The 26691-nt window shown below is 22.6% G+C and overlaps 1 protein-coding gene across 1 annotated transcript; it reads left to right on the top strand.

The window, feature by feature from the left end:
- The first annotated feature begins 27 nt into the window (after positions 1–27).
- On the top strand, positions 28–20403 carry LOC122512996 (probable E3 ubiquitin-protein ligase makorin-1). Its single transcript, XM_043629217.1, has 6 exons — positions 28–358; positions 796–1059; positions 8101–8434; positions 13929–14251; positions 16924–17080; positions 17898–20403. Exons 1-6 carry the CDS (start codon positions 69–71, stop codon positions 18033–18035), a joined length of 1506 nt encoding a protein of 501 aa, XP_043485152.1. The 5' UTR covers positions 28–68; the 3' UTR covers positions 18036–20403.
- Positions 20404–26691: the final 6288 nt, after the last annotated feature.

Genomic DNA, 26691 nt, shown 5'->3' with positions numbered 1-26691 from the left:
TTAGTTCACCTTTCTAGAAAAGTTTATAGTCTAGGTTAAATTAAACAGTGGAGGGAGAAGGTGCGTTCATGCGTTTTTTTGAGGTGAATCGCAAACCAAAAGGGCGAAGTAAACTTGCAAAGCACAACATTCAAAATAGAAGGATTGTCCGTGTAAATTTCAAGTCGATTTACCATTTTCGAGAGTCGGACGGTTTTCTCGGTTCTTGGAAAAAGTGCAACTGTGAAAAGCTCTTGAATATAATTCGTTGTAAGGAAACACGCAGCTCTTCAAGGGCGCGTTGTCGACTATTGTTACGACAAAAAGTTGAGAAAATGGCCGACAATTGGGCACAAAATTCGCAGAGTACAGTTTGCCGGTAAGACTTTCATTGGCAGAATCAATTGCTTCAAACTTATTTCATTCTAAAATATATAAAACCTTCCTCAATAATTATCAAATGATTGTCTTCCTCAGTCAAGTTTACTCAATTGACGAATGTTGCGAACGATGTGTGGAAGATAAGTTCGGCCAAATGTCAACAATCAACGATGTAAACATTGCATTTTTTTGTCCCTTGCTAATTGATATTTTCATCGTCATATTTACTTTAGCACACTCTGGATCATATTTCTTATCAATTTCAAAAGAGGGAATGTATTTAGAATACAATTTTTTGCGCCAAGTGGAAATTGAATCATTTCGAAAGCACTCGAGCTGAGATTGTGATTCTGAAATTGATCGTGGTCAGAAGATTGCATCATGCAACTAAAGAGAATTGCTTGCGACTAAAGAGAATTCATTGTGTACTTTCAGGTACTTCAAAAATGGAGTCTGTCGTGAGGGAAACCACTGCAGATACCGACATGTGCAGGGAAGTCAAAACAGTTTAAACAGCAGCAGCAGCAACTCAGAAGTAGTTTACCTCCCATCGACAACTGCTTGTCACTATTTTAAATATGGAACCTGCAAATACGGCACTCGATGTCGGTTTAGTCACAATTCCAACCATTCCAGTAACACAGAGACTGCAGAACCTCGAACTTCTAACAACTCTTCGACTTCTGACTCCGAAAGAATGTACGTTATGCAGAATTTGCACTTTTAGCAATGCTTTCATTTTTCGGAGTGACTAACTGCCAGAATTCACAGGGTTGCCACGGGTCAGGAAAGTCAGGGAAGAGTCAGGGATTTTTATTAAAAGTACTGGAAAATATTAAATTTTTAGAATTCATAAGAAAATTCTCAATTTTTTATGTCTTTTTTTTGTCATTTTTTCTATTTCTGACAATAATTTCAACTTAATTCTTGAAGAACTATCATAAAATTATAACTTATAAACTATTTAATAAATAATTTTCTTTAAAAATTTCAAAATTAATTGTATTTCAAAATAGTATCGATTTTTAATGTATTTTAAATTTTAAATAGAAATTTTAAGAACAACTGATTACAGAAATTCAATTAAATTTAATTATGTTCAAAAATTTTTTTAAATTCTACTCAAAATTTTAATTATCTTTATAAATAATAAAATTTTTCTCAGAAATTAAATTATTTTGAAAAATTTTAATAAAATTCTTGGCAAAATTTCAATTATTTGCAAAAATTTTCCTCATTTCAATTATTTTTAATAGCTACTATTTTAATAAAATTTTCCAAAAGAATTCAATTATTTTTACAAAATTTTATTAACACATGAATTCAATTACCAATTTTTTATAAATTTCGTCACACCACTTCAATTATATCGAAAAATTTAAATAACATTCTTTTAAAAATTCTATTATTTACAAAAATTTTGACAAAATTCTTGACAAGATTTAGTTAATAAAATTTTTTTATACAATTCAATTATTTTCAATACAATTCTTCTTAAGAATTCAATTATTTTCGTAAATAATAAAATTTTTCTTGAGAATTTAATTATTTTTAAAAATTTTGTTAAAATGCTTTATAAATTTGAAAAATTATAATAAAATTTATTATAATTTATAATAAAATCATAGAATACTATTATTTTTGTAAAATACAAAACATTCTTCCTAGGAATACAATTATTGTCAAAAATGTTTATAAAAATCTTTGAAACAATTCAATTATTTTCGTAAAAAATATTATTCGAAGCAATTCAATTATTTAAGAAATTTTAATAAAATTCTTTCCAAGAATTAAATTCATTTCAAAAATAAAATTTTTCACAGGAATTCAATTATTTAAAAAAAAATTTAATAAAATTCTTCGTTAGATTTCAATTATTTTCAATTTTTTAATGAAATTTCTCTATGAAATTTAATTATATTCAAAAAATTCTGAGAAATTTAATTATTTAAGAAAATTTGAATAAAATTCTTTACAAGAAATGACTTATTTTCCTAAATAATAATATTTTTCTCCGGAATTCAATTGTTTAAAAAAATTTTTAATAAAATTCTAAGCAAGAATTCAATTATTTTCATAAATAAAAAAACTTATCGCAGAATTTCAATTATTTTTTATACAATTTTAAATAAAATGATAGAAAATTACATTTATTCTTAAAATTTTTTTTTAAATTCGCCAAAAGAATTCAATTATTTTTAAAAATTTTGATACAATTCTTCACAAAACTTAAGTTTTAAGAAATATTCAATTATTTAATAAATTATTTATTTTTGGAGTCATTCCATTATATTTCGACTAAAGTCGTTGCTGACTAATTTTAAAAAATTATAATATTTTGCAGGAATGATGTTAAAGATATTAGGATCACCGAACAAAAAGAATTTTTTAAATATTTTTTATATTTATTGTAAAATAAGCATCTAAAGTATATGAAGTCGTAAAAACTGTCACATTTTCATCTATTAGAAAATATTAAAGAAAACACATAATTTACTATAAAAATGTAAAAAAGTTATAAGAATTTATTAAGAAAGAATTGTTTTATTATTATAAATTGATAGAAACAATTATTAATAAGAAATATTAAATAAAAAAGGATTTTTAAGTTCACCTGCCAAATAACCTAATTTTGCAAATTTCATTCACTAAATGTGAGAAAGAGAAATCATTAAATTAAATAAAACCTTATGAAATATAAAGTACCTGTGATTAACTTTTAGTTTTTCTTATCACTTTCTTCCTTTTTTCTTCATAAATGTTAAAAAATAAGCAATTAAAACTGGCACTTTGCTTATTTTCACGATTTTAAAATGCAAATAACTTCAGCCCAGAAAAATGAAAAATTACGAAAATTGGGCAATAATTATTTGATCACTAGATACACTCACTGGAAAAAGATTTTCTTTGGTCCCGAAGCTATTTTCCGAATTCATTAACTTTAAACTTTTTACTATTTTTATCAGGTTAATACATGTGTTTTTTAAAGGACGAAGTTAGCTCTTCTTGTTTAATCGTTTTGAACCAACTTCAGTTTTAAAAAAATCACATGTATTAACCTGATAGAAATAGTGAAAAGTTTAAAATTAATTATTTCGGAAAATAGCTTCGGGACCAAAGAAAATCTTTTTCCAGTGAGTGTATTTAGTGATCAAATAATTATTGTCCAATTTTCGTAATTTTTCATTTTTCTGGGCAGAAGTTATTTGCATTTTAAAATCGTGAAAATAAGCAAAGTGCCAGTTTTAATTGCTTATTTTTTAACATTTATGAAGAAAAAAGGAAGAAAGTGATAAGAAAAACTAAAAGTTAATCACAGGTTCTTTATATTTCATAAGGTTTTATTCAATTTAATGATTTCTCTTTCTCACATTTAGTGAATGAAATTTGCAAAATTAGGTTATTTGGCAGGTGAACTTTAAAATCCTTTTTTATTTAATATTTCTTATTAATAATTGTTTCTATCAATTTATAATAATAAAACAATTCATTCTTAATAAATTCTTATAACTTTTTTACATTTTTATAGTAAATTATGTGTTTTCTTTAATATTTTCTAATAGATGAAAATGTGACAGTTTTTACGACTTCATATACTTTAGATGCTTATTTTACAATAAATATAAAAAATATTTAAAAAATTCTTTTTGTTCGGTGATCCTAATATCTTTAACATCATTCCTGCAAAATATTATAATTTTTTAAAATTAGTCAGCAACGACTTTAGTCGAAATATAATGGAATGACTCTTTGTATTTCAATAATTGAATTGTCAAAAAATTTTCTATAATAAAAATTGATTAAAACATGAATTTTACTTAAAATTTTAAATTGTAATTTAATATTAAAAGTAATACAGCGGGAATTTTTAGAAATAATTGTATTTTGAAAAGGGTTCAAATTAAAATCTTTGAAAATTTGAATTTATATTTACAATATTCTTATGGTATAAAATAAAAATTTTATAACTCTGCCATCTTAAATTTATTATAAGTTATTGAATTCAGGGTTGCCACAAATATTTAATTTTATTTTTCCCTGACTTTTCCCCGATTTCCAGACAAAATTTTCACTTTTTCCCTGACCATAAAGAATATTCTGATTCACTCTAAAAATTATTAGATACTCAAAAAAAACATTCTATTACATTTCCTTATTACGAATTTCTTTAATAATTGTACAATTATTCGCAAACATCAATAACTAAATTTTTAAATAAGTATTAATTTATTATTTTTCCATAGGAATTAAAATCCTTCAAAACATTCAAATTCAAACATTTTTAAAATTCAACAACTTATAAGAATATTATTATAAAACATGAAGATATCAATTACTCCGAGTCGAAAGACTCGGAGTGAATAATATCTTCATGTTTTATAAAAATTTTAATTTCCATAAAATTTTTCAAAAAAAAAATTAAATTATTTACAAAAATAATAATAAAATTCTTCACATGGTTTCAATTATTTTTAATACAATTTTAGATAAATTTCTCGAAAAATAAAATTATCTTCAAAATTTTTTTTGCAAGAATTAAATTAGGTACATTTTACAAATAATGAAATTCTTCGCTGAAATTCAAAAATTTCCAAAATTTACATTTTTAATACAAGTTTTCAAAAGAATATAATTATTTAAATAAAATGTAATAATCAGGGTGGCCGCTGGACCGGAAAACCGGGAAATGACAGTGAATTTTTTTGGACAGGGAAAAACCGGGAAATGACAGTGAATTTTGATCTTGACCGGGATTTTGGAATTTTTTTTTTAAAAACACACATTACTTTGTGAGAAAAAATAGAAATATTTATTTTAAGACTTAGGTATTAATTATATTTCATTAAAAAAGATTGAATGATCTTCTATAAAATCTATTTATATTTTGTCAAAGAATTTTATAAAAAGTACTATAAAAATATTCAATTTCTAGAATTTATAAGAAAATTATGAATTTTGTTGTCCAACGTGTGAGAAAAAATAGAAATATTTATTTTAAGACTTAGGTATTAATTATATTTCATTAAAAAAGATTGAATGATCTTCTATAAAATCTATTTATATTTTGTCAAAGAATTTTATAAAAAGTACTATAAAAATATTCAATTTCTAGAATTTATAAGAAAATTATGAATTTTGTTGTCCAACGTAACAGACTTAAAAAAAGAAAATATTAAATTTAATTTTAAATTCTTTCTATTTCTAACAATAATTAAACAAAATATAATTTTAATTAAATTTGTCAAAAAAATTTCAAAGAGAAAAAATTTCACATCCTATAAAATAATGAAAAATAAATCAATTTAAAAATTTTTTGCAATTAATATTATAACAAAACAAATAAGAATTATTAAAAATTTGAACTAATTAGAACAAAAGTGATACGAAATTTATAAAAATGAATTTTTGAATAACAAATAAAGTAAATAAAAATAAATAAAATTTCTTTTCTTAGAAAATAAATTTTAAAAAACCGTATTTTTCATTAATATCAATTAATTTTTTTACAATTATTCATAAGCAAATTTTTCGATTTTTTTGAATGTTAAATTAATATACTAATATTATTATAGATTGAATTTTAAAAAATTTCAAATTGAAGTTTTAGAAAAGTTGAATTTTAAAAGATTTTAATTAAAAATTCTGAATAATTTAGTCTTTAAAAATATTTTTATTCACATTTTCTCAAATTAGTTATGTTTTTAAATATGTAATATTTAATTGAAAAATTTTCAAATTAATCAAAATTTCATGAAATTGTCTTGTAAACAAGTGGATTTTAGAAATATTTTAGTTATTTCTAGAATATAATTGAATTGAAATTTTGAAAATAATTTTTAATAAGTTGCAGTAGCAATTCTTAAAAATTATTCAAATTTAAAGGATTTGAAATTTGAATTTTTTTTTGAAATTTGAATACCTTCTATATGGAAAAATAATGGATAATAATTAAATATTTATTTCAAAAAATCTATTTAAGTTCAAAATTATTTTTAGAGTAAACTAAAATATTTTTAGGGTTTGGGAAAAAGTCAAAGTTTTGTCTAAAAATCAGGAAATTCTTTCAATCTTTCATGGAATAATTTATTTTCAGAGTTATTATTTATGACCGGGAAAAATAATTTATGACCGGGAATGGACCGGGAAATGACCGTGAATTTTTTTTTACAAAAAAAGTGGCCACCCTGAATAAAATTCGTTGCATAAATTCAATTATAACATTTTCTGAGGATTTAGAAAAATGAAATTATTCTCTTAAATTTTTTGTAAGAATTTAATTACATTTCACGAATATAATGAAATTCTTCATTGAAATTCAAATATTTTCACAATCTACTTTTTTAATAAAAGTTCTCAAAAGAATTTAATTATTTTAAAAAAATGTAATAATAAATTCGATGCAGGAATTCAATTATTTTCATAAATAATAAGATTCTTTACATTTTTTCAATTATTTAAAAAAAAATTTGAAAAAATTCATTGCAATAATTCAATTACTTTCATAAATTAATAAAATTCTTCACAGGATTTCAATTATTTTTAATACAATTTTAAGTAAATTCTTCGAAAAATGTAACTATTTTCAAAAATTTTGTTAAAATTCTTCGAAAGAATTCAATTATGTATTTTTAAAAATTCATGCTATAATGCTTATAATATTCAATTATTATCTAAAATTTTAATTCTAATATTCATTTTTAAATCAATTTTCATTGGAAAATTCTACAAGAATTCAATTATTTAAATACAAAAATAAATAATTTATTGAATAAATGAATATTTTTCGAAACTAAATTATCATAAAGAATTTTATCAACAAACTTGAATTATTTCGAGAAATTTTAATAAAATTTTCAAGAATAATTAAATTTTTCGAGGAATTCAATTAAAATTGTATTAAAAATAATTGAAATTCTATGATGAATTTTATTATTCATGAAAATAATTGAATTTTTGTAAAAAAAATGTTATTATTTATGAAAATAATTGAATTATTGCGAAGTTTGCTTAGAATTTTATCAAAATTTTTTTTTTAAATAATTGAATTCTTTTGAAAAATTTTATTAAAACTGTAGACATTGAAAATCATTGAATTGAGAAAAATTTTGCAAAGAATTTTATTAAAATTTTTGAAAATAATTGAAATTTGGAGAAAAATTTTATTATTTTTAAAGATAATTGAATTTTGACGATAATTTTTTTTAATTTTTGAACATAATTGGATTTTTGCGAAGAATTTTATTACTTTTAAAAATAATTGAATTTCTGCAATCATTTGTAACTTCTCCAAAATTCAATTTTTTCCAGTTACTTAAATAAAAATCCCTGACTTCCCTGACCAATTTTACTTTCCCCGACTTTTCCCTAAATTTCCTGATTTCCCTGACCTGTGGCAACCCTGGAATTTTGGATGGTTTAAATTTGATAATCTTAGTTCCTATAGAAAAATAATAATGATTAATTATTTATTTAACAAAGAAGTTATTAATTGTTTCGAATAATTTTACAATTAGAGAAATTAGTAAATAAATGTAATAGAACATTTTTTTGAAAATCTAATAATTTTTTTTCGCTATAGACAAAGGAATTAATTAAATGTACAAGAAAATTCTTTTTCTTCAAAATCATTGATTATAAATATGAAAATTGGTAGTACTCAGGAATTGATGTAAGTACGAAATTTTGTTATTTCTAAAAAATAAAGTAATGCTAATCAAGATGTTATATTTGTTTTCTCAGGAGCGATGGAGTGGTCGCAAGCGATGACTGGGCAAATGCTCCAGAATTCGTACCATCTTCTACCCCATCAACTGCCACAGCTTCATTTAGTGCCCAACTACCTGGAGTGTCTTTAATTGGAAATGTAACGTCGGCAGTTTCATATGCTCAAGTGGTGAACCCTTCTTCTGGACAAACCTCAATTTCCGCCAGTGATCCTCTTTGTCCTTACGCAGAAGCTGGCAATATTTGCAAAAAACTCAACTGCCCTTATCTTCATGGAGATATTTGTGAATTGTGCGGTTGTGCTGCACTCCACCCACTGAACGAAGAGAGTCGAAAGAAGCATACAAATGTAAGTCAACTTCTTTATTCTCTTTTTACCAATTTATATTCCATTTATTTATTTATTATTATTATTTATTTATTTATTTTTCCATTTATTTAAGTTTATGTAAAAAATGAGAATATGCAAAATATTTCAAGTTTTTTTTCTCCATATTTTCACTTGTTTTAAAACATTTTCTTTACTTAAGAAAATAACAATCGTTCCTATATTCCTATATACATAATCAAAGTCAAAGAAAAATTTTCATTTTTTCAAAATTTCATTTAACAGATTTTTCTAATTATCAAATATTCATTTGGACTGCAATACATCGAGCATATAATTATAAGGTCAGATATCTTTTCAAAAAAGTTACAATTGATTTAATTCTATAAATTGGCCAAATAAAAATTTGTTGATTGAGAACTCTATAAAATGAAGGCTTGAGAACCTGAAATGTATAAACAGAGATTGGAAGTAATATACATTTTACGTGTATAAAATGATTATTTTATTAAATGAAATGAAAACTGAGATTAAGAGCAGGTTGTAATGTACATGACACATTCAGCCTTCCAACTCACAAAAGTTATCTGAAAAACAATAAACAATAAATATAAATATTTATTGTCGTCTTCTTTGCTTGTAAATTACTTAATGAATAATTTTACTTAAATATTTTAAAATTAATTCAATTTTAAAAGAGTTGCGTTTACAATTTTCATAAATAGATGAACTTCAAAAGGTTTTAATTTGAAATTTTAGAAAATTTCAATTTTTCAATTAATTAAATTAAAAATCTTAAAGAATTTAGATTTTTTAAAAATTTTTATAATTCAAATTGAAGGGCTACATAAAATAAGGGGACGAACGCATGGTTGAAGGGGATAATATCAGTCAGGTAGCAGCGAGCGGCTCAAGGCTTGTCACTGCTACCCGACTGGTACTATCCCTTCCAAGCCTCGCGTTCGTCCCCTTATTTTATGTAGCCATTCAATTCTTCTGCAATTATTAGTTAAATTTTTTAATATATATTTAATTAATTATTAAAAATCATGGATTCATAGAAGAATTTTAGTTAAAAACACTAAAAAAAAATTGAATTTTAGAGAATTTACAAATAATTGCAGAAATTCAATTATTTTCAAAAAAATTTTTAAATTATCGTTGAAATTTCGATTATCTTTAAAAATAATAAAATTCTTCTCCAAAATTCAAATATTTTCAAAAATTTTTATAAATTTTTTTTACAGAGATTCAATTATTTTCATGAATAATAAAACTCATTATAGAATATTAATTATTTTTAACACAATTTTAATCGAATTCCTCGAAAAATGTAATTATTTTTAAAAATTTTATTAAAATTTGTCTAAAAAATTAATTTAAATAAAAAATTTGATAAATTAAATTAAATTAAATTAATTTGAGAATTGAATTTTGAAAAACATTCATATTTTGAATAATTTTTTTTTTGTATTCAAATTTGGATTCTCGTAGAATTTTTAATAAAAATTTATTTTAAAATAAATTTCAGTTAAAATTTCAGATGATAATTGAATATTAAAAGCATTATAGCATGAATTTTTAGAAACAATTATTGAATTTTGTAAAATTTTAATTGAATTTTTTCAAAATTACCCTAAGTTTTTATTTTCTAAATATTTAATTGAAGAATTTCCGAATAATTGAAATTTCGTAAAATTGAATTGTAAACAAATGGATTTGAAATTTCTCTAGGAACTTTTACAAAATTTTTTTAAAATAATTGATAATTGTCAATTTATTTCTTTTGAGAAGAAGAATTTTAATAAAAGTTTTGAAATTAATTACATTTTTCGAAGAATTTACTTAAAATTGTATAAAAAATAATAGAAATCCTATGAAGAATTTTATTATTTATGAAAATATTTGAATTCTTGCAACGAATTTTATTACATTTTTTATAAATAATTGAATTAATGTGACGAATTGTGTTAATTGAAAAATAGATGAGATCTTGGGAATGATTTTACTAACATTTTTGTAAATAATAATAAAGATGTTTCACGATGCACGATTTTTTTCGGAATCTTAAGAAAACCATAGCGAAAATTTATTTATTTAATTTATTTAATTTCGTTTGGTCGTTCGGAAGTTATTCAATTATTATGTAATAATATAAAAATTTTTTTCATTTTTTTATGCTGAATTTTTTTCAAAAAATATTAAGTGATTTGATTAAGATGGAAAGAAGATATAACGATTTCAAAATTTTTCCCCAATTTTGACATTCTCAAAAATTCAAAAAATAATTGAATTTTATAAAAATTGCACTTTTAATTTTTATAAATAATAAATGAAGAAGTTAGAAAACTGGCTATTTAATTTATTTTAATTTTATATAAATTACAAAATTTTTTATTTTCAAAAATCAATTTCAATTTTTGAATAATGTTAGATATAAAATTTTTAAAAAATCAACTTTAATACAATTCTTTAAAATAATTTTTCGAAAGAATTCAATTATTTTCTGAAATTTAAATAAATCTTTCGAAACAATCCAATTATTTTTATAAGTAGTAAGTAAAATTCATCTCAAGATTTAAATTATTTTTTATAAATAACAAAATTCTTCGTTTAATTCAATTATTTTCAAAATTTTCAATTAAAATTATTCAAAAAATGATTAATTACAATTACTAACAATCAATTATATTAAATAAAAAGTATATGGAGTGTATAACTCCTTTTTCATTTTAAGCCAAGTATAATAAAGTAAAGATTTCCTTCTTTACAAGGAAGGAAAATTTAAAGGAAGGCCTTTACAAGGTCTTCTTTACAAGGCCACAAGAAAGAAGGAAATCTTTACTTTATATTAAATAAATTCAAGAAATTTTTTTGAAAGAATTCAATTATTATCAAAACCTGTAATAGTATCTATTCTTCGAAAGAATTAAATTATTTTTTTTGTTTTAATAAAATTCCTTGAATGAATTAAATTATTTTCTATTATTTTAATAAAATCCCTTGAATTACAAAATTATTTTATAAAATTTTAATAAAATTCTCAGAAGAATTTAATTATTTTCTCAAAATTTTAATAAAATTCAATAATTAAAATAATGTTTAATTTCAATAATACAATTATTTTAAAAACTTGAAAGAAATTGTTTATAAAATTCAATTGCTTTCAAAATTTTCAATTAAAATTATTAAAGAAACTCCATTATTTAATTAAAATTCCAAGAAATTCTTCGCAAGAATTTAATTATTTTTATAAATAATTAAATTCTTCCCAAGAATTCAATTATATTCATAATTAATAAAATTCTTTGAAGAAATTCAATTATTTTTAAATTTTTTGATAAAATTCTTTGCAAGAATTCAATTATTTTCTATACCCTATACATTAATTTTAAAATTAAAAATATTTAAAAAGTGAAATTATTAAAAAAATAGGAAACAAAAAAGCAATCGCATGTCGGTGTATCTTCTAATAAGCCTTCTAAGATATTAAATTTAATATTCGTATACCAGGGTATCAATTTTTCTTTCAAAATAATTTTAATAAAATTCTTCGTAGAATTAAATTAATTTCAATAGTTTATAAAAATTCAATTATTTTTAATATCTACGTATTTAAATAAAATTCCATAAAAGAATTCAATTATTTAAAAAAAAAATTTATCATTAAAATTCGTCTCAAGAATTCAATTATTTTCAAAAGTAATAAAATTCTTCACAGAAATTCAATTATGGTCAAAAGTTTAAAAAAATTCTCGTCAAAATTTCAATTATCTTTATAAATAATAAAATTATTCTTGAAAATTCAATTATTTTCAAAAAATTTAATAAAATTCTTGGCAAAATTTCAATTATTTTCAAAAACTTTTCTCAATTCAATCAAATTTTTTTTACAGAGATTCAATTATATTTTTAATGCAATTTTAATCTACTTTCTCGAAAATGGAAATTATTCTTAAAAATTTTATTAAAATTCGTCAAATGAATTTTAATTATTTAAAAATTTGTTGATAACAAATAAAGTCAAGTCACTAATTCCAAAATAGTAAACATTTTTACTAATTCAAATTTAAAGAGAAAGTATTATGACGTGAATTTTTAGAAATAATTGAATTTTAAATAGGTTTCAAATTATAATCTTTGAAAGTTTGAATTTTTCATACTTTTAACTAAAAATTGTGTAGATTGAATTTTTTTTAAAGTTTAATGGAACTTTTTTGAAATTATTTCAAGTTTTTATTTTCTAATATATATTTAATTGAAGAATTTCCGAATAATCGATTAAATTTTGTAAAATTGAATTGTAAAGAAAAGGATTTGAAAATTTTCAGAGAAATTTTTCAAAAATTATTAAAAATGAATGAATAATTAATTTTAAGAAGAATTTTAGTTAAAAATTGTAGAAAATAATTGAATTGAAATGAGAATAATTTTGATGAAGTTACAGTAACAATATTCTTATAAAATATAAAATAATGATTTTATCAGTCGGTCATCTTTAATTATTATTATAAAACATGAAGATATTGATTGCTCCGAGTTGAAGACTCGGAGTGATCGATATATTCATGTTTTATAACAATTTTTTGAAAATTGTTTAATTTCAAAAAGGTTTGAATTTGAAATTTTTGAAAATCGTAATTCTTATGGAAAAATAATAATGATTTAATATTTATTCAAAAAAGAAGCAATGGAACATTTTTCTGAGTAATAATTTTTAAACTGATTGAGAATATTCTTTAGAGTCAAGAAGTAAGAATTTTGTCTGGAATTTAATTTTGTCAGGGAAAAACAAAATTAAATGTTTGTTGGCAACAAATGTAGTTTTAAAAACCTGGAAAAATTCCGTTTTTTAACCTGGAAAACATGGAAAAGTCAGGGATTTTTGAAATGAGCAAAAGCGTGACAACCATGTATACAAAACATGAATATAAATATATGTTGTCGTACAAAGTAAAAAAATCTGTAACTCTCACTTGTTTTTAGAATATGTTCAGCATGTATTTTTACAAGAAAAACAACCTGAAAACAAATGTCAGTCATAACCATTTCACTTAGTACGACAGTTTGTTGACATTCTAAAGAATTCAGGTATACTTGTACATTTACGTTAACGTAAAAAAAAAAAAATGCTTAAAAATATTTTTAAGCATTTTTAAGGAAAATGACAATTTGTATTATTTTGTGTAAAATTATAGTCATTGTGTGGAACAACGCCCTTCCTTATATTATTTTCTATTATTCCCTTAAATATTATCCAAGAATCCTTTTTATTTAAGAGAACGTTTGTGAGCTCTAAAAATTGTCCTTTCTCCATAAACCCTTAAATATAATTTCCACATTATAAACATGAATACACTGAGAATTCTTTAATTTCAAATTTTAGAAATCATTAATGAACTTTACATGTAAAAAATAGTGTTTGAAATGATTTAAAAATTAAATAATAATTGAAACTTGATTAATCTTTTCTAAATGAATATCAGTGAATAAAAAATTGTTTGTTTTTTAACAGGCTTGCGTAAAACAACACGAGGTAGACATGGAAATATCGTTTGCAATTGCACGCAGTAGAGATAAATCTTGCGGGGTATGCTTCGAGACAATTATGGAAAAATCTACACGTGAACAGAGGTTTGGAATTCTACCCAATTGTAATCACTGTTTTTGCCTGACTTGCATCAGAAAATGGAGACAAGCAAAACAGTTCGACAACAAAATAATCAGAGCCTGCCCCGAGTGTAGAATCCCATCCGATTTTGTCTGTCCAAGTATGTATTGGGTGGACACAAAAGAAGAAAAAGATAAACTAATCACAGATTACAAAGATGCCTTAAGGTAAAAATTTATTTAGACAACATTTCGAAATTTCATTCTTTTTCAAAAGTCAAAAATTTTCGTATAATAATAAAGTCCGTAATTTCATTGAAAAAGAACGAAAAATTCGCAAACTGTACTATATAATTTTGGATATTTTGAAAAAGTTAAAAATTATTGCAGAAATTCTATTATTTTCAAAAGTAATAAAACTCTTCGCAGAAATTCAATTGTTTTTAAAAAAAATGTTATAAATTCTCGTCAAAATTCCAATTATCTTTATATAAATAATAAAATTCTTTTCTGAAATTCAATTATTTTCAAAAATAAATTTCATTTTAATTTGGAAAAATTTCAATTATTTGCAAAAATTTCCCTCAATTCAATATCAACTATTTTACTAAAATTTTCCAAAGGAATTCAATTATTCAAAAAAAATTTTTAATAAAATTCTATGTAAACATTTAACTATTTTCATAAACAATAAAAATACAGAATTCGATTATTTTTAAATATTTTTTATAAAATTCTTCTCAGAAATTCAATTGTTTTCAAAAATTATCATAAAATTCTTCACAAAAATTCTATTATTTTCAAAACTTTTAATAAAGTTTTTGACAAGAATTCAATTATATTTATAAATAACAAAATTCTTCGCAAGAATTCAATTATTTTTATAAAGATCAAAATTCTTAGTAGAATTTAAATTATTTAAAAACTTTTTTACAAAATTCTTTGCAGAAATTCAATTATTTTGAAAAATAACAAATCTTTTAGCAAGAATTCAATTACTTTTCAAAATTAATCATAAAATTCTTCGCAAAAATTCTATTATTTTCAAAATTTTTAATAAATTTCTTGATAAGAATTCAATTATTTTTATAAATATGTAACAAAATTCTTCGTAAGAATTCAATTATTTTTATAAAAATCAAAATTCTTAGTAGGAATTAAATTATTTAAAATTTTTTTTACAAAATTCTTCGAAGAAATTCAATTATTTTTAAAAATTGCAATACAGTTCTCAATTTATTATAAATATCAAAATTCGTTGCAGAAATTCAATTATTTTCAAACATTATATAAAATTCTTCAAAGAAATTCAATTATTTTCAAAAATTTTAATAAACTTCTTTGAATACTCGTAGAATTTTCTAATAAAAATTTATTTAAAAATAAATTTTAGTTAAAATTTGAGATAATAATTGAATAATATTAAAAGCATTATAGCGTGGATTTTTAGTAATAACTGAATTTTAAAAAGTTTGCAAATTAAAATTTTAGGAAAATTTGAATTTTTCATACTTTTAACCAATAATTCTGTAGAATTAATTTTTTTTTTGAAAAAGTTTAATTGAATTTTTTATTTTCTGGAATGTATTTAATTAAAGAATTTCCGAATAACTGAAATTTCACATAAAATTGTATTTTAAAGAAAGGATTTGGATATTCTCAAAAAGAACTTTTTCGAAAATTATTAAATTTATAGAAGAATTTTGGTTAAAAATTGTAAAAAATAATAATTGAATTGAAATGATGAAAATAATTTTAAAGAAGTTTTTCTTTTTAAATGTTAAAGATTTTTAAATTAATATACTGAAAATCATTGAATTCAATTATTTTAAATACAATTATAATTGATTTCCAGGGGAAATTAAATTATTTATAAATTCTTTATAAGAATTCAATTATATCAATAAATAGTAAATTTTCCACAAGAATCCAATTATTTTAAATACAATTTTAAAAAAATTCTTCTCAAAAATTCACTCATTTTTTAAAATTTTGCAAAAATTCAATTACTTGTAGAAATAATAAATTTTTTCGCAGGGATTCAATTATTCAAAAAAGTTTTAATAAAACTCTATTCAAGAATTCAAATATTTCCAGAAATGATTAAATGGTTGATGTACTGAAAATTATTGAATTCTTGTAAAGTATTTATAAAAAAAATTTGAAAATAATTGAATTCATTTCAAGAAGTTTATCAAAATTTTTTCAAATATTGAATTCTTTCGAGAAAATGTAATTAAAATTATTATAGTGAAAATAATTTAATTCTTGGCAAGATTTTTATTAACATTCTTTAAAATAATTGAATTGTTTTGAAGAATTTATTTGAATTTTTCTTGGAAATAAAGGAGTTTTTTTAGAATTTCTTTTTAGGTTTTAAAATAATCGTGTTTATTATTAATTGTAATTAATGATTTGCCTATTAAATTATATTAAAATTATTCATAGAACATTAAATTTTTTTAAACAATTTTATTAGAGTTTTTGTAAATAATTACATTTTTTTAAAAATTGTTGAAAATAATTGAATTTAAATAATATTTTTAAATATAATTTATTGTATTCTTTCGAGAAATTTTATTAAAAATGGTTCTTGAAAATAATCGAATTTAATTAATATTTTAAAAAATAATAAAATTGTATTCCTTCGAGAAATTTTATTAAAATTGTATTGCAAATAATTGAATTGCTCTAAAAAAATTATTATTTATGAGAAAAATGAAATTCTTGCGAAAAGTTTTATTAAAATTTTTGTATAATAATAGACAAGAGTATTTAATATTATGTACTTAATAAGTGAATTTTTAAAATTTTGAATCTGTAATCATTAAAAAATTGATGTTTATTCAATGAAATTGATGTTTATTATTGAATTAATAATTTCGTATTTCATTTTACAGTACCAAAGATTGTAAGTATTTTAAAAAAGGGCGAGGTAAATGTCCCTTTGGAAACAAGTGCTTTTATCTTCATGCTCTGCCCGATGGCACGAAAACCGATGTAGGACCACCGGTCAGACAACGTCGCAATGCCGAAGCAGACATTGACATTTTTCATGTAAGTCATGGATCATCCTGGGACTATTTATTGACATTAATCTATATTTTTTACTACCTCCTTGGGTTTGGTGCATCTATTTATATCTCATATTTGTTCTATCGAAAATCCATATTATTTTTCTACATCTTCTCTATATTAATAATGTGCTCATTATGGTTCTTTCCATATTTTTCCAAGTATTTTTTGAGATACTTGAATATTTATTTTGATAGATAATCATTGCGTACAAATTACTAAGTTTGCTATACGCATTTGTATTGTCGATTTTCATATCAAAATGTCTAAAAAAATATGTAAAATTTCTTATTTTTTTTTAACCAATTGCAAATTGTATGTTTTTAAAGATAATTTAAAATTCACAAGTGATATGACATATCAAATACTCTAAATTTTGTATTTGTTTAAGACTGATATTGATTTTTAATAAAATTGTTGAATGAAATTTGAACGTTTGATGATTTTCTTCTTTTAAATAGAATATTTCGATTAAGGATTCATCTTGACATTCGAATCGAAAAATTATTTTTTTATTTTGAAAATTCGATGTTATATTATTTATCTTAGGAGTCAGTAGCTCCTCCGCCCTCAAAAGGCTACGTGGTTTATGAACGATTTCTTACTTGACAAAAAGAGGTTTTTATTTTTTTTGAAAATTTAATATCTTTTTCTTGTTGAAAAGTAGAGGTTGAGTTTTAATTTTTGTCTCAAAAAACAATTTTTTAATTCTAATTGAAAGTAAATGTTAAAACATTTGTTGTAAGATTTTATCGATAGAGAAGTTATTTTCTAATAGAAATTCTTTTTTGATCTACAGCAATTACTATTGTGGGATTTTCTGGACGAGAGAGGAAATCGTTGGATGTACAGCTTCGACGATTTCGATGACATCATCAACAACATCTCAGACTCGGAGTCTGACGAGTGGTCAGAATACGAAGTCCATGTCGTCTAGTCGTTTGCTTGGCGAAATAAAAAATGAAAAGAAAGAAGTGAATATGTCACCCAATCCAATAACAAGTTGCACTCCATCGGTTGAGTTGCATCTGTAGCCATTGTTCGATTTCGTCCAAGTTATTCGTAAAAAGGCAGTGGCGCTTTGCAAGTGACAGTCCTTTTCCAATTTGCCGATCTCCACCTAGTTGACAAAAAAAGGAATTAAAAATCAACCAAGCGTTTGTCGTCATATGCGAGTGAATGATTTCCTAGATTATAAATAGGGTTTAGGCACACTTCGGCGAATGTGGTGGAAGTCTCTGTAATCGTTCGCTTCTATGTCTAATTCTTAGGGATAAATTAGCTATAAAAACGCTTGGTTCGGATTATAATACTGGTGGAATACGGCCTTCTTTCATTTAGCTTTAAAAAAAATTTATCCGATTAGAGACTCTCAAGCCTTCTGTTCGGTCATCCGTATAAAAAAAAGAAGAAAAAGTGGTCCAAATTATGAGAATTACGGTACAACTCGCATTTAGAAAGACAGTGATTCTTGGTTTTCTCTAGTTTATAGGTTACAAAAACAAAACTCATTAATTTATTTTTCTTAAATGTTTTTCTCGTATGTTAAATATATGTTTACTCACTCGCGCTTATACTTGAAGAGTAAAAATGTATCCAAGTCGAATGAGAACAAAAATTCTGCGCGTGAAGACGTGAATTACTGTCACTTTTTATTGTTAGTAGAAGGAAAGAGAGAAAGAGGAAACAAAAAAAATGAAAGAATTGCATTAGAGAAAATGAAATAATTTTCTGCAGTGTTTATGTTTATATTTGTAGTTGTTACGGCATTATCTACCTTAAGAAGAGTCGCAACCGAGTTGAGAAAAAGAATAGTAGACGAATTTTATTTTGGCATTTATCCAAGGTTTTCGTTGATCGAATTTTTGTCAAGTTAAGAAGAAGAAGAAGAAGAAGAAGATTTTTCTCTTCTTGCTATAGGTGCTAAGAAACTTGGTTGCGACTCAGAAAAGCAGCTATAGATATAGACTAATAGCTTACGAGTAATATAGAAGAACTTAAGTTTGCTTTTTACTCTTTTTCTCGATCTAGTAGACGTCAATTAAAACTACGGATGCAATCCAAAAAGAACGAGTGAATTTTCTGCTATTTGAAATTTGAAATTTTAGGGAATTTTGTCGAGAAATTTGACGTCTTTTTGGATTGTCTATATAGAGATGAGACAAGAATGTGTGATCTGGCAGTCGTATTTGTGCAAAGCGTTACGTTTTTTCATTTCGAACAAATGTTTAAATTCTATTCAATTAGTATGATAATCGCCGATAGTTGGTACAATATGCTTTAATATGACTGCACTGTGAAATTATTCTAGATAGATTATTCTACCTTTTAATATTGATATACTAAATTTCATTTCTCCAAAACCTCAAACTACATTTTTTAGAGCTCAAGACAATTTTCGTAAATTCGTAAAAATTTCGACACTGCTAGAGAAGAATTGTTCAGCCTCGTTTCAAGTTTTATCGTTGACATTGTTGTTGTTATTGTTGCTATACTACAGTCGCTGTTATTGTTGCAAATCCAGAAGCTCTTGATTTTATTTTTTTTTTCGAGATAAAGAGTTAGTACTAGTCAAAATTTCACGAGGTATACATTTTTCTAATTAAGTTATTTTAAAATTTTCAATTTCAAATTTTATATACAATACAGTATTTTTTCAATTGATCGTAATTGGAAAGAATAGAATAGAATTTTTTAAAAATGCAAAAATAAATTAAATTCTTTTCGGAATTTTTGAATTCGAAGTACGTAAGCATTACTTGACTCAACATAATATATTTAAAAGTATTTCGTTAATTTTCAATGTTTTTCAAAGTATTTCACTCAATATTGAAAAGTATTAAAATTCAGTAGCCTTAAGCACTTGATTAAAAACGTTAAAAACTATAATTAAAACAATACTTGTTTCAGAGCGAATCTTATTTGTTTATTTTTCTTTTTTTTTCTAGATTTAGATTCATTGCTGGAGATCAACATTGTTAGTAATTACGACTTCCATATTCATAAATAAAAAGAATTCTAACAGACTTTGAAATTTTGTCGTAACGCGCCCACCAGTAAAAAAAATTCCAGATTTTCATGTTCATAGAGACTACAGAGAGAAAAAAATGATGGAAAAGCATTTCTCCGCACCGTCGAATTCCAAACGGCTATCACGAGCCTGTATTTCAAGAATTATTTTATCAACTTTTCTATATCAAGCAGCCATATCGATTGGCTTCAATTTTCATTATAATATATATGTATTATATTTTTGTTATTGGAAAAGTAGAGTATATAGTAATAAAATACATAGTTACATTCAGGCCACGCGTTTCTCTCACTTCAGGACCTGCAATTTATTTCTACGTAGAAAATTATCAGGGTTGCCACGCAACCTGGAAATATTTATGGCATGTGATATTTTACTTAAATTCAAAATTAATTCAATTTTAAAAGAGTTGCGTTTACAATTTTAATAAGTACATAGATGAACTTCTTCAAAAGGTTTTAATTTGAAATTTTGTAAAATTTCAATTTTCAATGAATCTTATAATTAGAAATCTTAAGGGGATGTCAAAGTCGATGCGATTTTCCCATTGAAGCTCAATGCAAAAATCCAATCGACTTTGACATCCCCTTAAAGAACACTTTTTAATATAGATTTAATTCATTATTAAAAATAATGGTATAAATATAGGTATAAATATACCTATAAGAATTTTACTTAAAAACACTAAAAGAAATTGAATTTTGGAGCAGTTACAAATGATTGCAGAAACTCAATTATTTTCAAAGTAGTAACATTCTTCGCAGAAATTCAATTACTTTCAAAAATTTTCCTCAATTCAATGATTTTCAATATTTCACAGGAATTCAATTATTTATAATTTTTTTTTAATTTCTTGGTAATTAACTACATTACTTTCATAAATAATAAATAACAAAAATCTTGATAATTAACAAAATTCTTCAGAAAAATTCCATTATTTTCAAAAATAAGAAAATTTTTAGCAGGAATTCAATTATATTTAAATATTTTTTATAAAATTTTTCGCAGAAATTCAATTATTTTCAAAAATAACAAAATTTTTAGCCAGAATTCAATAATTTTTATAAATAACAAAATTTTTCGTAAGAATTCAATTATTTTCATAAAGAACAAAATTCTTAGTAGGATTAAATTATTAAAAAATTTTTTTACAAATTTGAATTATTTTATTTAATTATTTTTTTTACAAAATTCTTCGAAGAAATTCAATTATTTTTAAAAATTGTAATACAATTCTTGTCAAGAATTCAACTATTATTATAAATATCAAAATTCTTCGCCGAAATTCAATTATTTTCGAACACTACATAAAATTCTTCGCAGAAATTCAATTATTTTTAAAAATAAATAAAAATTCTTTTTAAAAAATAACAACATTATTAGCAGGAATTCAATTATTTTTTTAAATTCTCATAAAATTCTTCACAGAAATTAAATTATGTTAAATATTTTAATCTTAATTAAATCTCTTCAAAGAATTCAATTATTTTCAAAAATTTTAATATAACATTCCTCGCAGAAAATTAATTAATTTCAATAATTTGTCAAAATTCAATTATTTTTAATATTTACTATTTTAATAAAATTTCACAAAAGAATTCAATTATTTAAAAAAAAATATGAATAAAATTTGTCTCAAGAATTAAAATATTTTCAACCTGGAAATAGCATGGAAATTGAAAAAGAGTATGGAAAACCTGGAAATAGCATGGAATTTGAACGAATTTCTGGAATTTTTTTGGGTTAATGAAAGATATTAAGAAAAATTTCATTCAACATGTTATTTTTCTTTAAAAATGTTAACATGCAATTTTCCTTTTCCATGTTATCTTCTCTTTAAATTAATTTAATTTTTTTTAATTATTGACTAAATTAAATTAATTTAATTTTTCTTTTTAATTATTGACTAAAACTGTAAAAAATAGGATTTTATATCTTTATTAGTATTACGATTGTCAAAATTTTTTGTTACCAGTTCGACGCCCCCCGACTATAAAATGTTTATTCAAATCTCCGTGTAATAAAATGTTAACTCAGAAATTCGTGCTGTATAATTGTTTTTAAAAATTTCATGCAATATAATGTTAACTCAAGTTGCATTCAATAAAATGTCAATTCAACCACCAGTGCAATATAATGTTATTGAAAATACTAAAAGTTTTATTTCTAGCCTTTAAATTATATGAGGTTAAAGAAAAACATAATTAGTGAATTTTTCTTGCGAAAGTGAAAAAGTTATGTTATAAATATTTTTTACTTATACTAAATTAATTAGGAAAATGAAAGAATAAAATTTATTTAATTCTAACTTTGAAAACTATTTTTATTAAAATTATAAATATTTAAAAATATTAAAATTACTTTAACAGTCCCTTTTTTGAATTTAGTTTTCCATTTTGTAGCAGTTTTTAACGCTGTACATATATAATAACTCTTTTTTTCAACCAATTGGTCTGCTGAAGAAAAACCAAACTGTTTGTCTAAAGAGTGGAAAACTATGCAGATATTTCACCATAAAAAAATAATCTTTTATTCACCATTCTGCATTACTGACTTTTTTTATAAAAACTTAACCCATAAATAAGGAACTATACGAATATTATTGTGCTGTCAACAGTTGCAACTTCAATCTATTTAAGTAATTTAATAAATAAATTAATAATCTAATTTAACCTCATACAATTTAAAGGCTGGAAATAAAAATTTTAGTATTTTAAATAACATTGTATTGCACTGGTGGTTGAATTGACATTTTATTGAATGCAACTTGAGTTAACATTATATTGCATGAAATTTTTAAAAACAATTATACAGCACGAATTTCTGAGTTAACATTTTATTGCACGGAGATTTGAATAAACATTTTATAGTCGGGGGGCGTCGAGTTGCTTTTTGTTCAAGATTTTGAACAAAGTTTGAAGATGAAAATTATTTAATTTAGACATGACTTCAATGTGCTAATTATGGCTGATTCTTCTGAAAGTGACATTTTTGATATCTCGATTAATTTTATAAAATCTACTCTCTGATAATATTATTAACCATTTTCATAGAAAAAATTTAGCACTTACTTATCATTAAAAAAATTAAACAATTTTATTTAACTGAATTTATACAATGCCTAAAATAATTTCATCTTTAAAGTCTTTTTAAAATGTCTCCAATAGGAGTTCTATAAGAAAACTAAATTTTTATGCTTTTTTTCAAACTCTTAGAAATTTTTTAAAAATAATGCCAGAAAATACATCTATCATTAAAATACATTCTATCATTATGTGCATTTTAAAAATTTTTTGACCTCCGTTTTATATGTGATAAAAATGTTTAAATTTTGTCTTCCGTTTATGTTAAAATTACTTCACGATGATTAATAATGTTTTTATACATTAAAAATATTCTAAAAAAATGTGAATGCACATTAAAATAAAGTTAATGGTCTGATTGCTTTTATTTTTGATTATTGCTTTTATAAATATTCAAATTTTACATATTGGCCCGAGTAAAATTCAAAGAAGAAAGACTTTAATATTTTCAAATTAATTTTGCGCAACTTAAATTCTTACTGTTGAGTATGAAATAAAGTAGTTTCAATAGAAAAAACCATATAATTTTAAAAAAATTTATTGAAAAATCGAATATCAAAAGTATCACTTTCAGAAAAATAAACATAAAAATGCAGTTTTGTAAAATACTTGTTTTTTCATGACAAATAATTCCTAAATTTTAACCTGGAATTTTTAATATTTTTAACCTGGAAAACCTGGAAAAAGCCTGGAATTTTGAAATCTAGATTTTGTGGCAACCATGTTTGATAAATTAAAACATTTTTGAAAAAAACCATAAAAACCAAAAAAAAACACCAAAAAATTGCAAAATTGCCTTTTTTTACAAAAAACGTTGTAGTTTCTTAAAAATTTGACTAATTTAAAAACTATTTTAGGTTTTTAAAGTTAAATAGATACACTTTTAGGGGAAAAAATTAGTTTTTGTATTACTTTCAAAAAACATAATTATTTGAACATCTGAAGTGAAAGAAATTAAAGACAATTGACGAATAGTGAAAATCATAAAAATGAATAGAGAAAGGTAGATTATGCATTTTGAGTCCCTCTAATTATGCGCTAAAATTGTGCACAATTATGCGGAATTATGCGCTTAAATTGTGTAAAATTATGTGGAATTATGCGTCTAAAAAAATGAATTCTGCGTTAATTATGCGCTAAAATGAGCATGATTATGCAGAATTATGCAATTAAAAAGAATTCTGCTTCAATTATGCGCTAAAAAATGTTCATTTTACAAAATTATGTTGCATTTAAAAATTTTTTTTTTTGATTTTAAACGGTTACTGGTTATTTTTCGAAACCAACTTCCCGAAAGGCCCTATCCCGAATGTCTAAAATTACAAATACCTTTTTCCCGAATCTAATTTCCCGAAGATTTATGTACCCAAAAATTTTTTTTGTTTTTTAATATGAAATGGATATATGTGCGACTCCAAGTAAGAATTTAGTTTTTTCGGAGTAAGTAAACCAATTGCAATAAAATTCAGGAATTTTAATCTACACATAAAAAGAAATGTTTCCACCACACTTAATTCAGCAAAAAAACGAAACAATTGTTTATATTATGTTTATACAAATTTTTATAAACAAAACAGGTATTAAATAATAATTAAATAACTTTTGAACGACCAAACGGAATTGAATGAGGCAAACACTAAACAAATCTTTGCTGTGGTTTCTTTAAGATTCCGAAAAAAATTTTAACAACGGAAACATCTTCATACAAAATTTTGTATAAAAGTATTCGAGATTTTAGACATTTGATAAATATTAGACATTCGGGAAAATGACCGGAAACGATTTTACTCATCATATATAGCACTTACTGCTTTTTAAAATTTAAGATTTATTTAATTTTTCAATAACATTTAACAAGTTAGTTAACAGTTTAAAAACTTATTTATTATTTAATTTAAAAAAATATTTTAAAAATAAAGAAACTGAAAAAAATGTTCATGGTTTTTAGTTAAGAAAAGCACTATTTTGAAAATTTTGAGCCTATTATGCGATCATTATGCAAAAAGAGTACAATTATGCAATGAGTAAAAAATTATGCAATATTATGCGCTCTAGAAACATGTTGTAAAAGGTTTAAAACATGAATTAACATAGTATTATAATGTTTCTACTTGATTTTAAAAAATTATGCAATTATGCAATCGCATAATCTACCTTTCTCTAAAAATGAACTATAAAATGGACTAAAATAATAAATATTTACTAAAAATGGTGTTATAAATTTAAAATTTTACAAACTTAATATATCTGAATATATTAACATTATTCCCGTTATTTTTATATAAATAAATAAACATTAAAATTAATAACTTATGAAATGATTCTGTAAATTAATATTTAATCAAAGTTTTAATTAACAATTCTTAATACCTCTAATATATGTTAAAATATTATTAACAATATAGAATTTATAATTTAAATTTGACTGTCATATACTACATTTTTCTGTATTAGAATTTAATTTCTGACTGTAGAGAGGGCACAGAAATTTTTAATAAATCGTAGCTCAAATTTCATAAATTACAAATACAGAATGTCTATTTTTCATAAAAATAGAATTTTTGTATAAAAATGTTTCTTTTTTATAAAATACAACTTTTTCATGCATAAGCTATCAATCAAGATTCGCGGTAGAGAATCGCCGCCAAGTAAAAAGCAAAAACAGCGAATATATATTCTCGAAATATCGGCTGTTTTTCGATAAAATTGAATAACTCGAGTAAATCTTAACCGATTTGGCTCATTCTTTTTCCGTTGGATAAAGAATCAAAAAGGAAAGAATTCTGTTAAGTTTATTTAATATTTTATATAGTTTTATAGAATTTAGGCTAGGAAAACCGAAAAAATAGTGATTTTTTGAGATTTAGACAAACGTGGAGCGTATAAACTCCTAAATGGATTTCTAAAATATTCTAGAATATTATTAATTAGGTTAAAATCTCGATATACATTTCAGGAAATTTTAATTCACTTCGTATTTTTTTAAAAATTTTGATTTTTCTCAAAAAAATTGAATTTTTTGACATTTAGACAAACGCAGAGACTAAACTTCTAAACGGTTATGTGAAATATTCTAGAATATTATTGAGTTAAAATCTCGATATATATTCCAGGAATTTTCAATGCACTCCATATTTTTTAAAAAATTTTGATTTTTCTCAAAAAAATTGAATTTTTTGACATTTAGACGAACGCAGAGATTAAAATTCTAAATGGATATGTAAAATATTCTAGAATGTTATTGAATGGGTTAAAATCTCTATATATTGCATAAAATTTCAATACATTAAGTATTTTTTGAAAGATTTTAGTTTTTCTTAAAAAATTTGATTTTTTGAAACGTAGAGACTAAACTATACTTAACAGATTTGTAAAATATTTTGAAATATTATTATGGATTGAAAGCTAGAAATTTATTTTAAAAACTTTAATAAATTATTTTTTAATTTTTAATTTATGTTTAAAAAAAATTTTTTAGT

The sequence above is a fragment of the Leptopilina heterotoma genome, unplaced genomic scaffold (genome assembly GCF_015476425.1).
Source record: "Leptopilina heterotoma isolate Lh14 unplaced genomic scaffold, ASM1547642v1 Lhet_130, whole genome shotgun sequence".
NCBI lineage: Eukaryota > Metazoa > Arthropoda > Insecta > Hymenoptera > Figitidae > Leptopilina > Leptopilina heterotoma.
This window is presented reverse-complemented; position numbering and strand designations above follow the sequence as displayed.

Coding starts and splice junctions, on each gene's coding strand:
- LOC122512996 (XM_043629217.1), top strand. CDS start 69: ATGCGTTTTTTTGAGGTGAATCGCAAACCAAAAGGGCGAAGTAAACTT. Junction 14,252..16,923: donor GATTACAAAGATGCCTTAAG/GTAAAAATTTAT, acceptor TTCATTTTACAG/TACCAAAGATTGTAAGTATT. Junction 17,081..17,897: donor CAGACATTGACATTTTTCAT/GTAAGTCATGGA, acceptor TTTGATCTACAG/CAATTACTATTGTGGGATTT.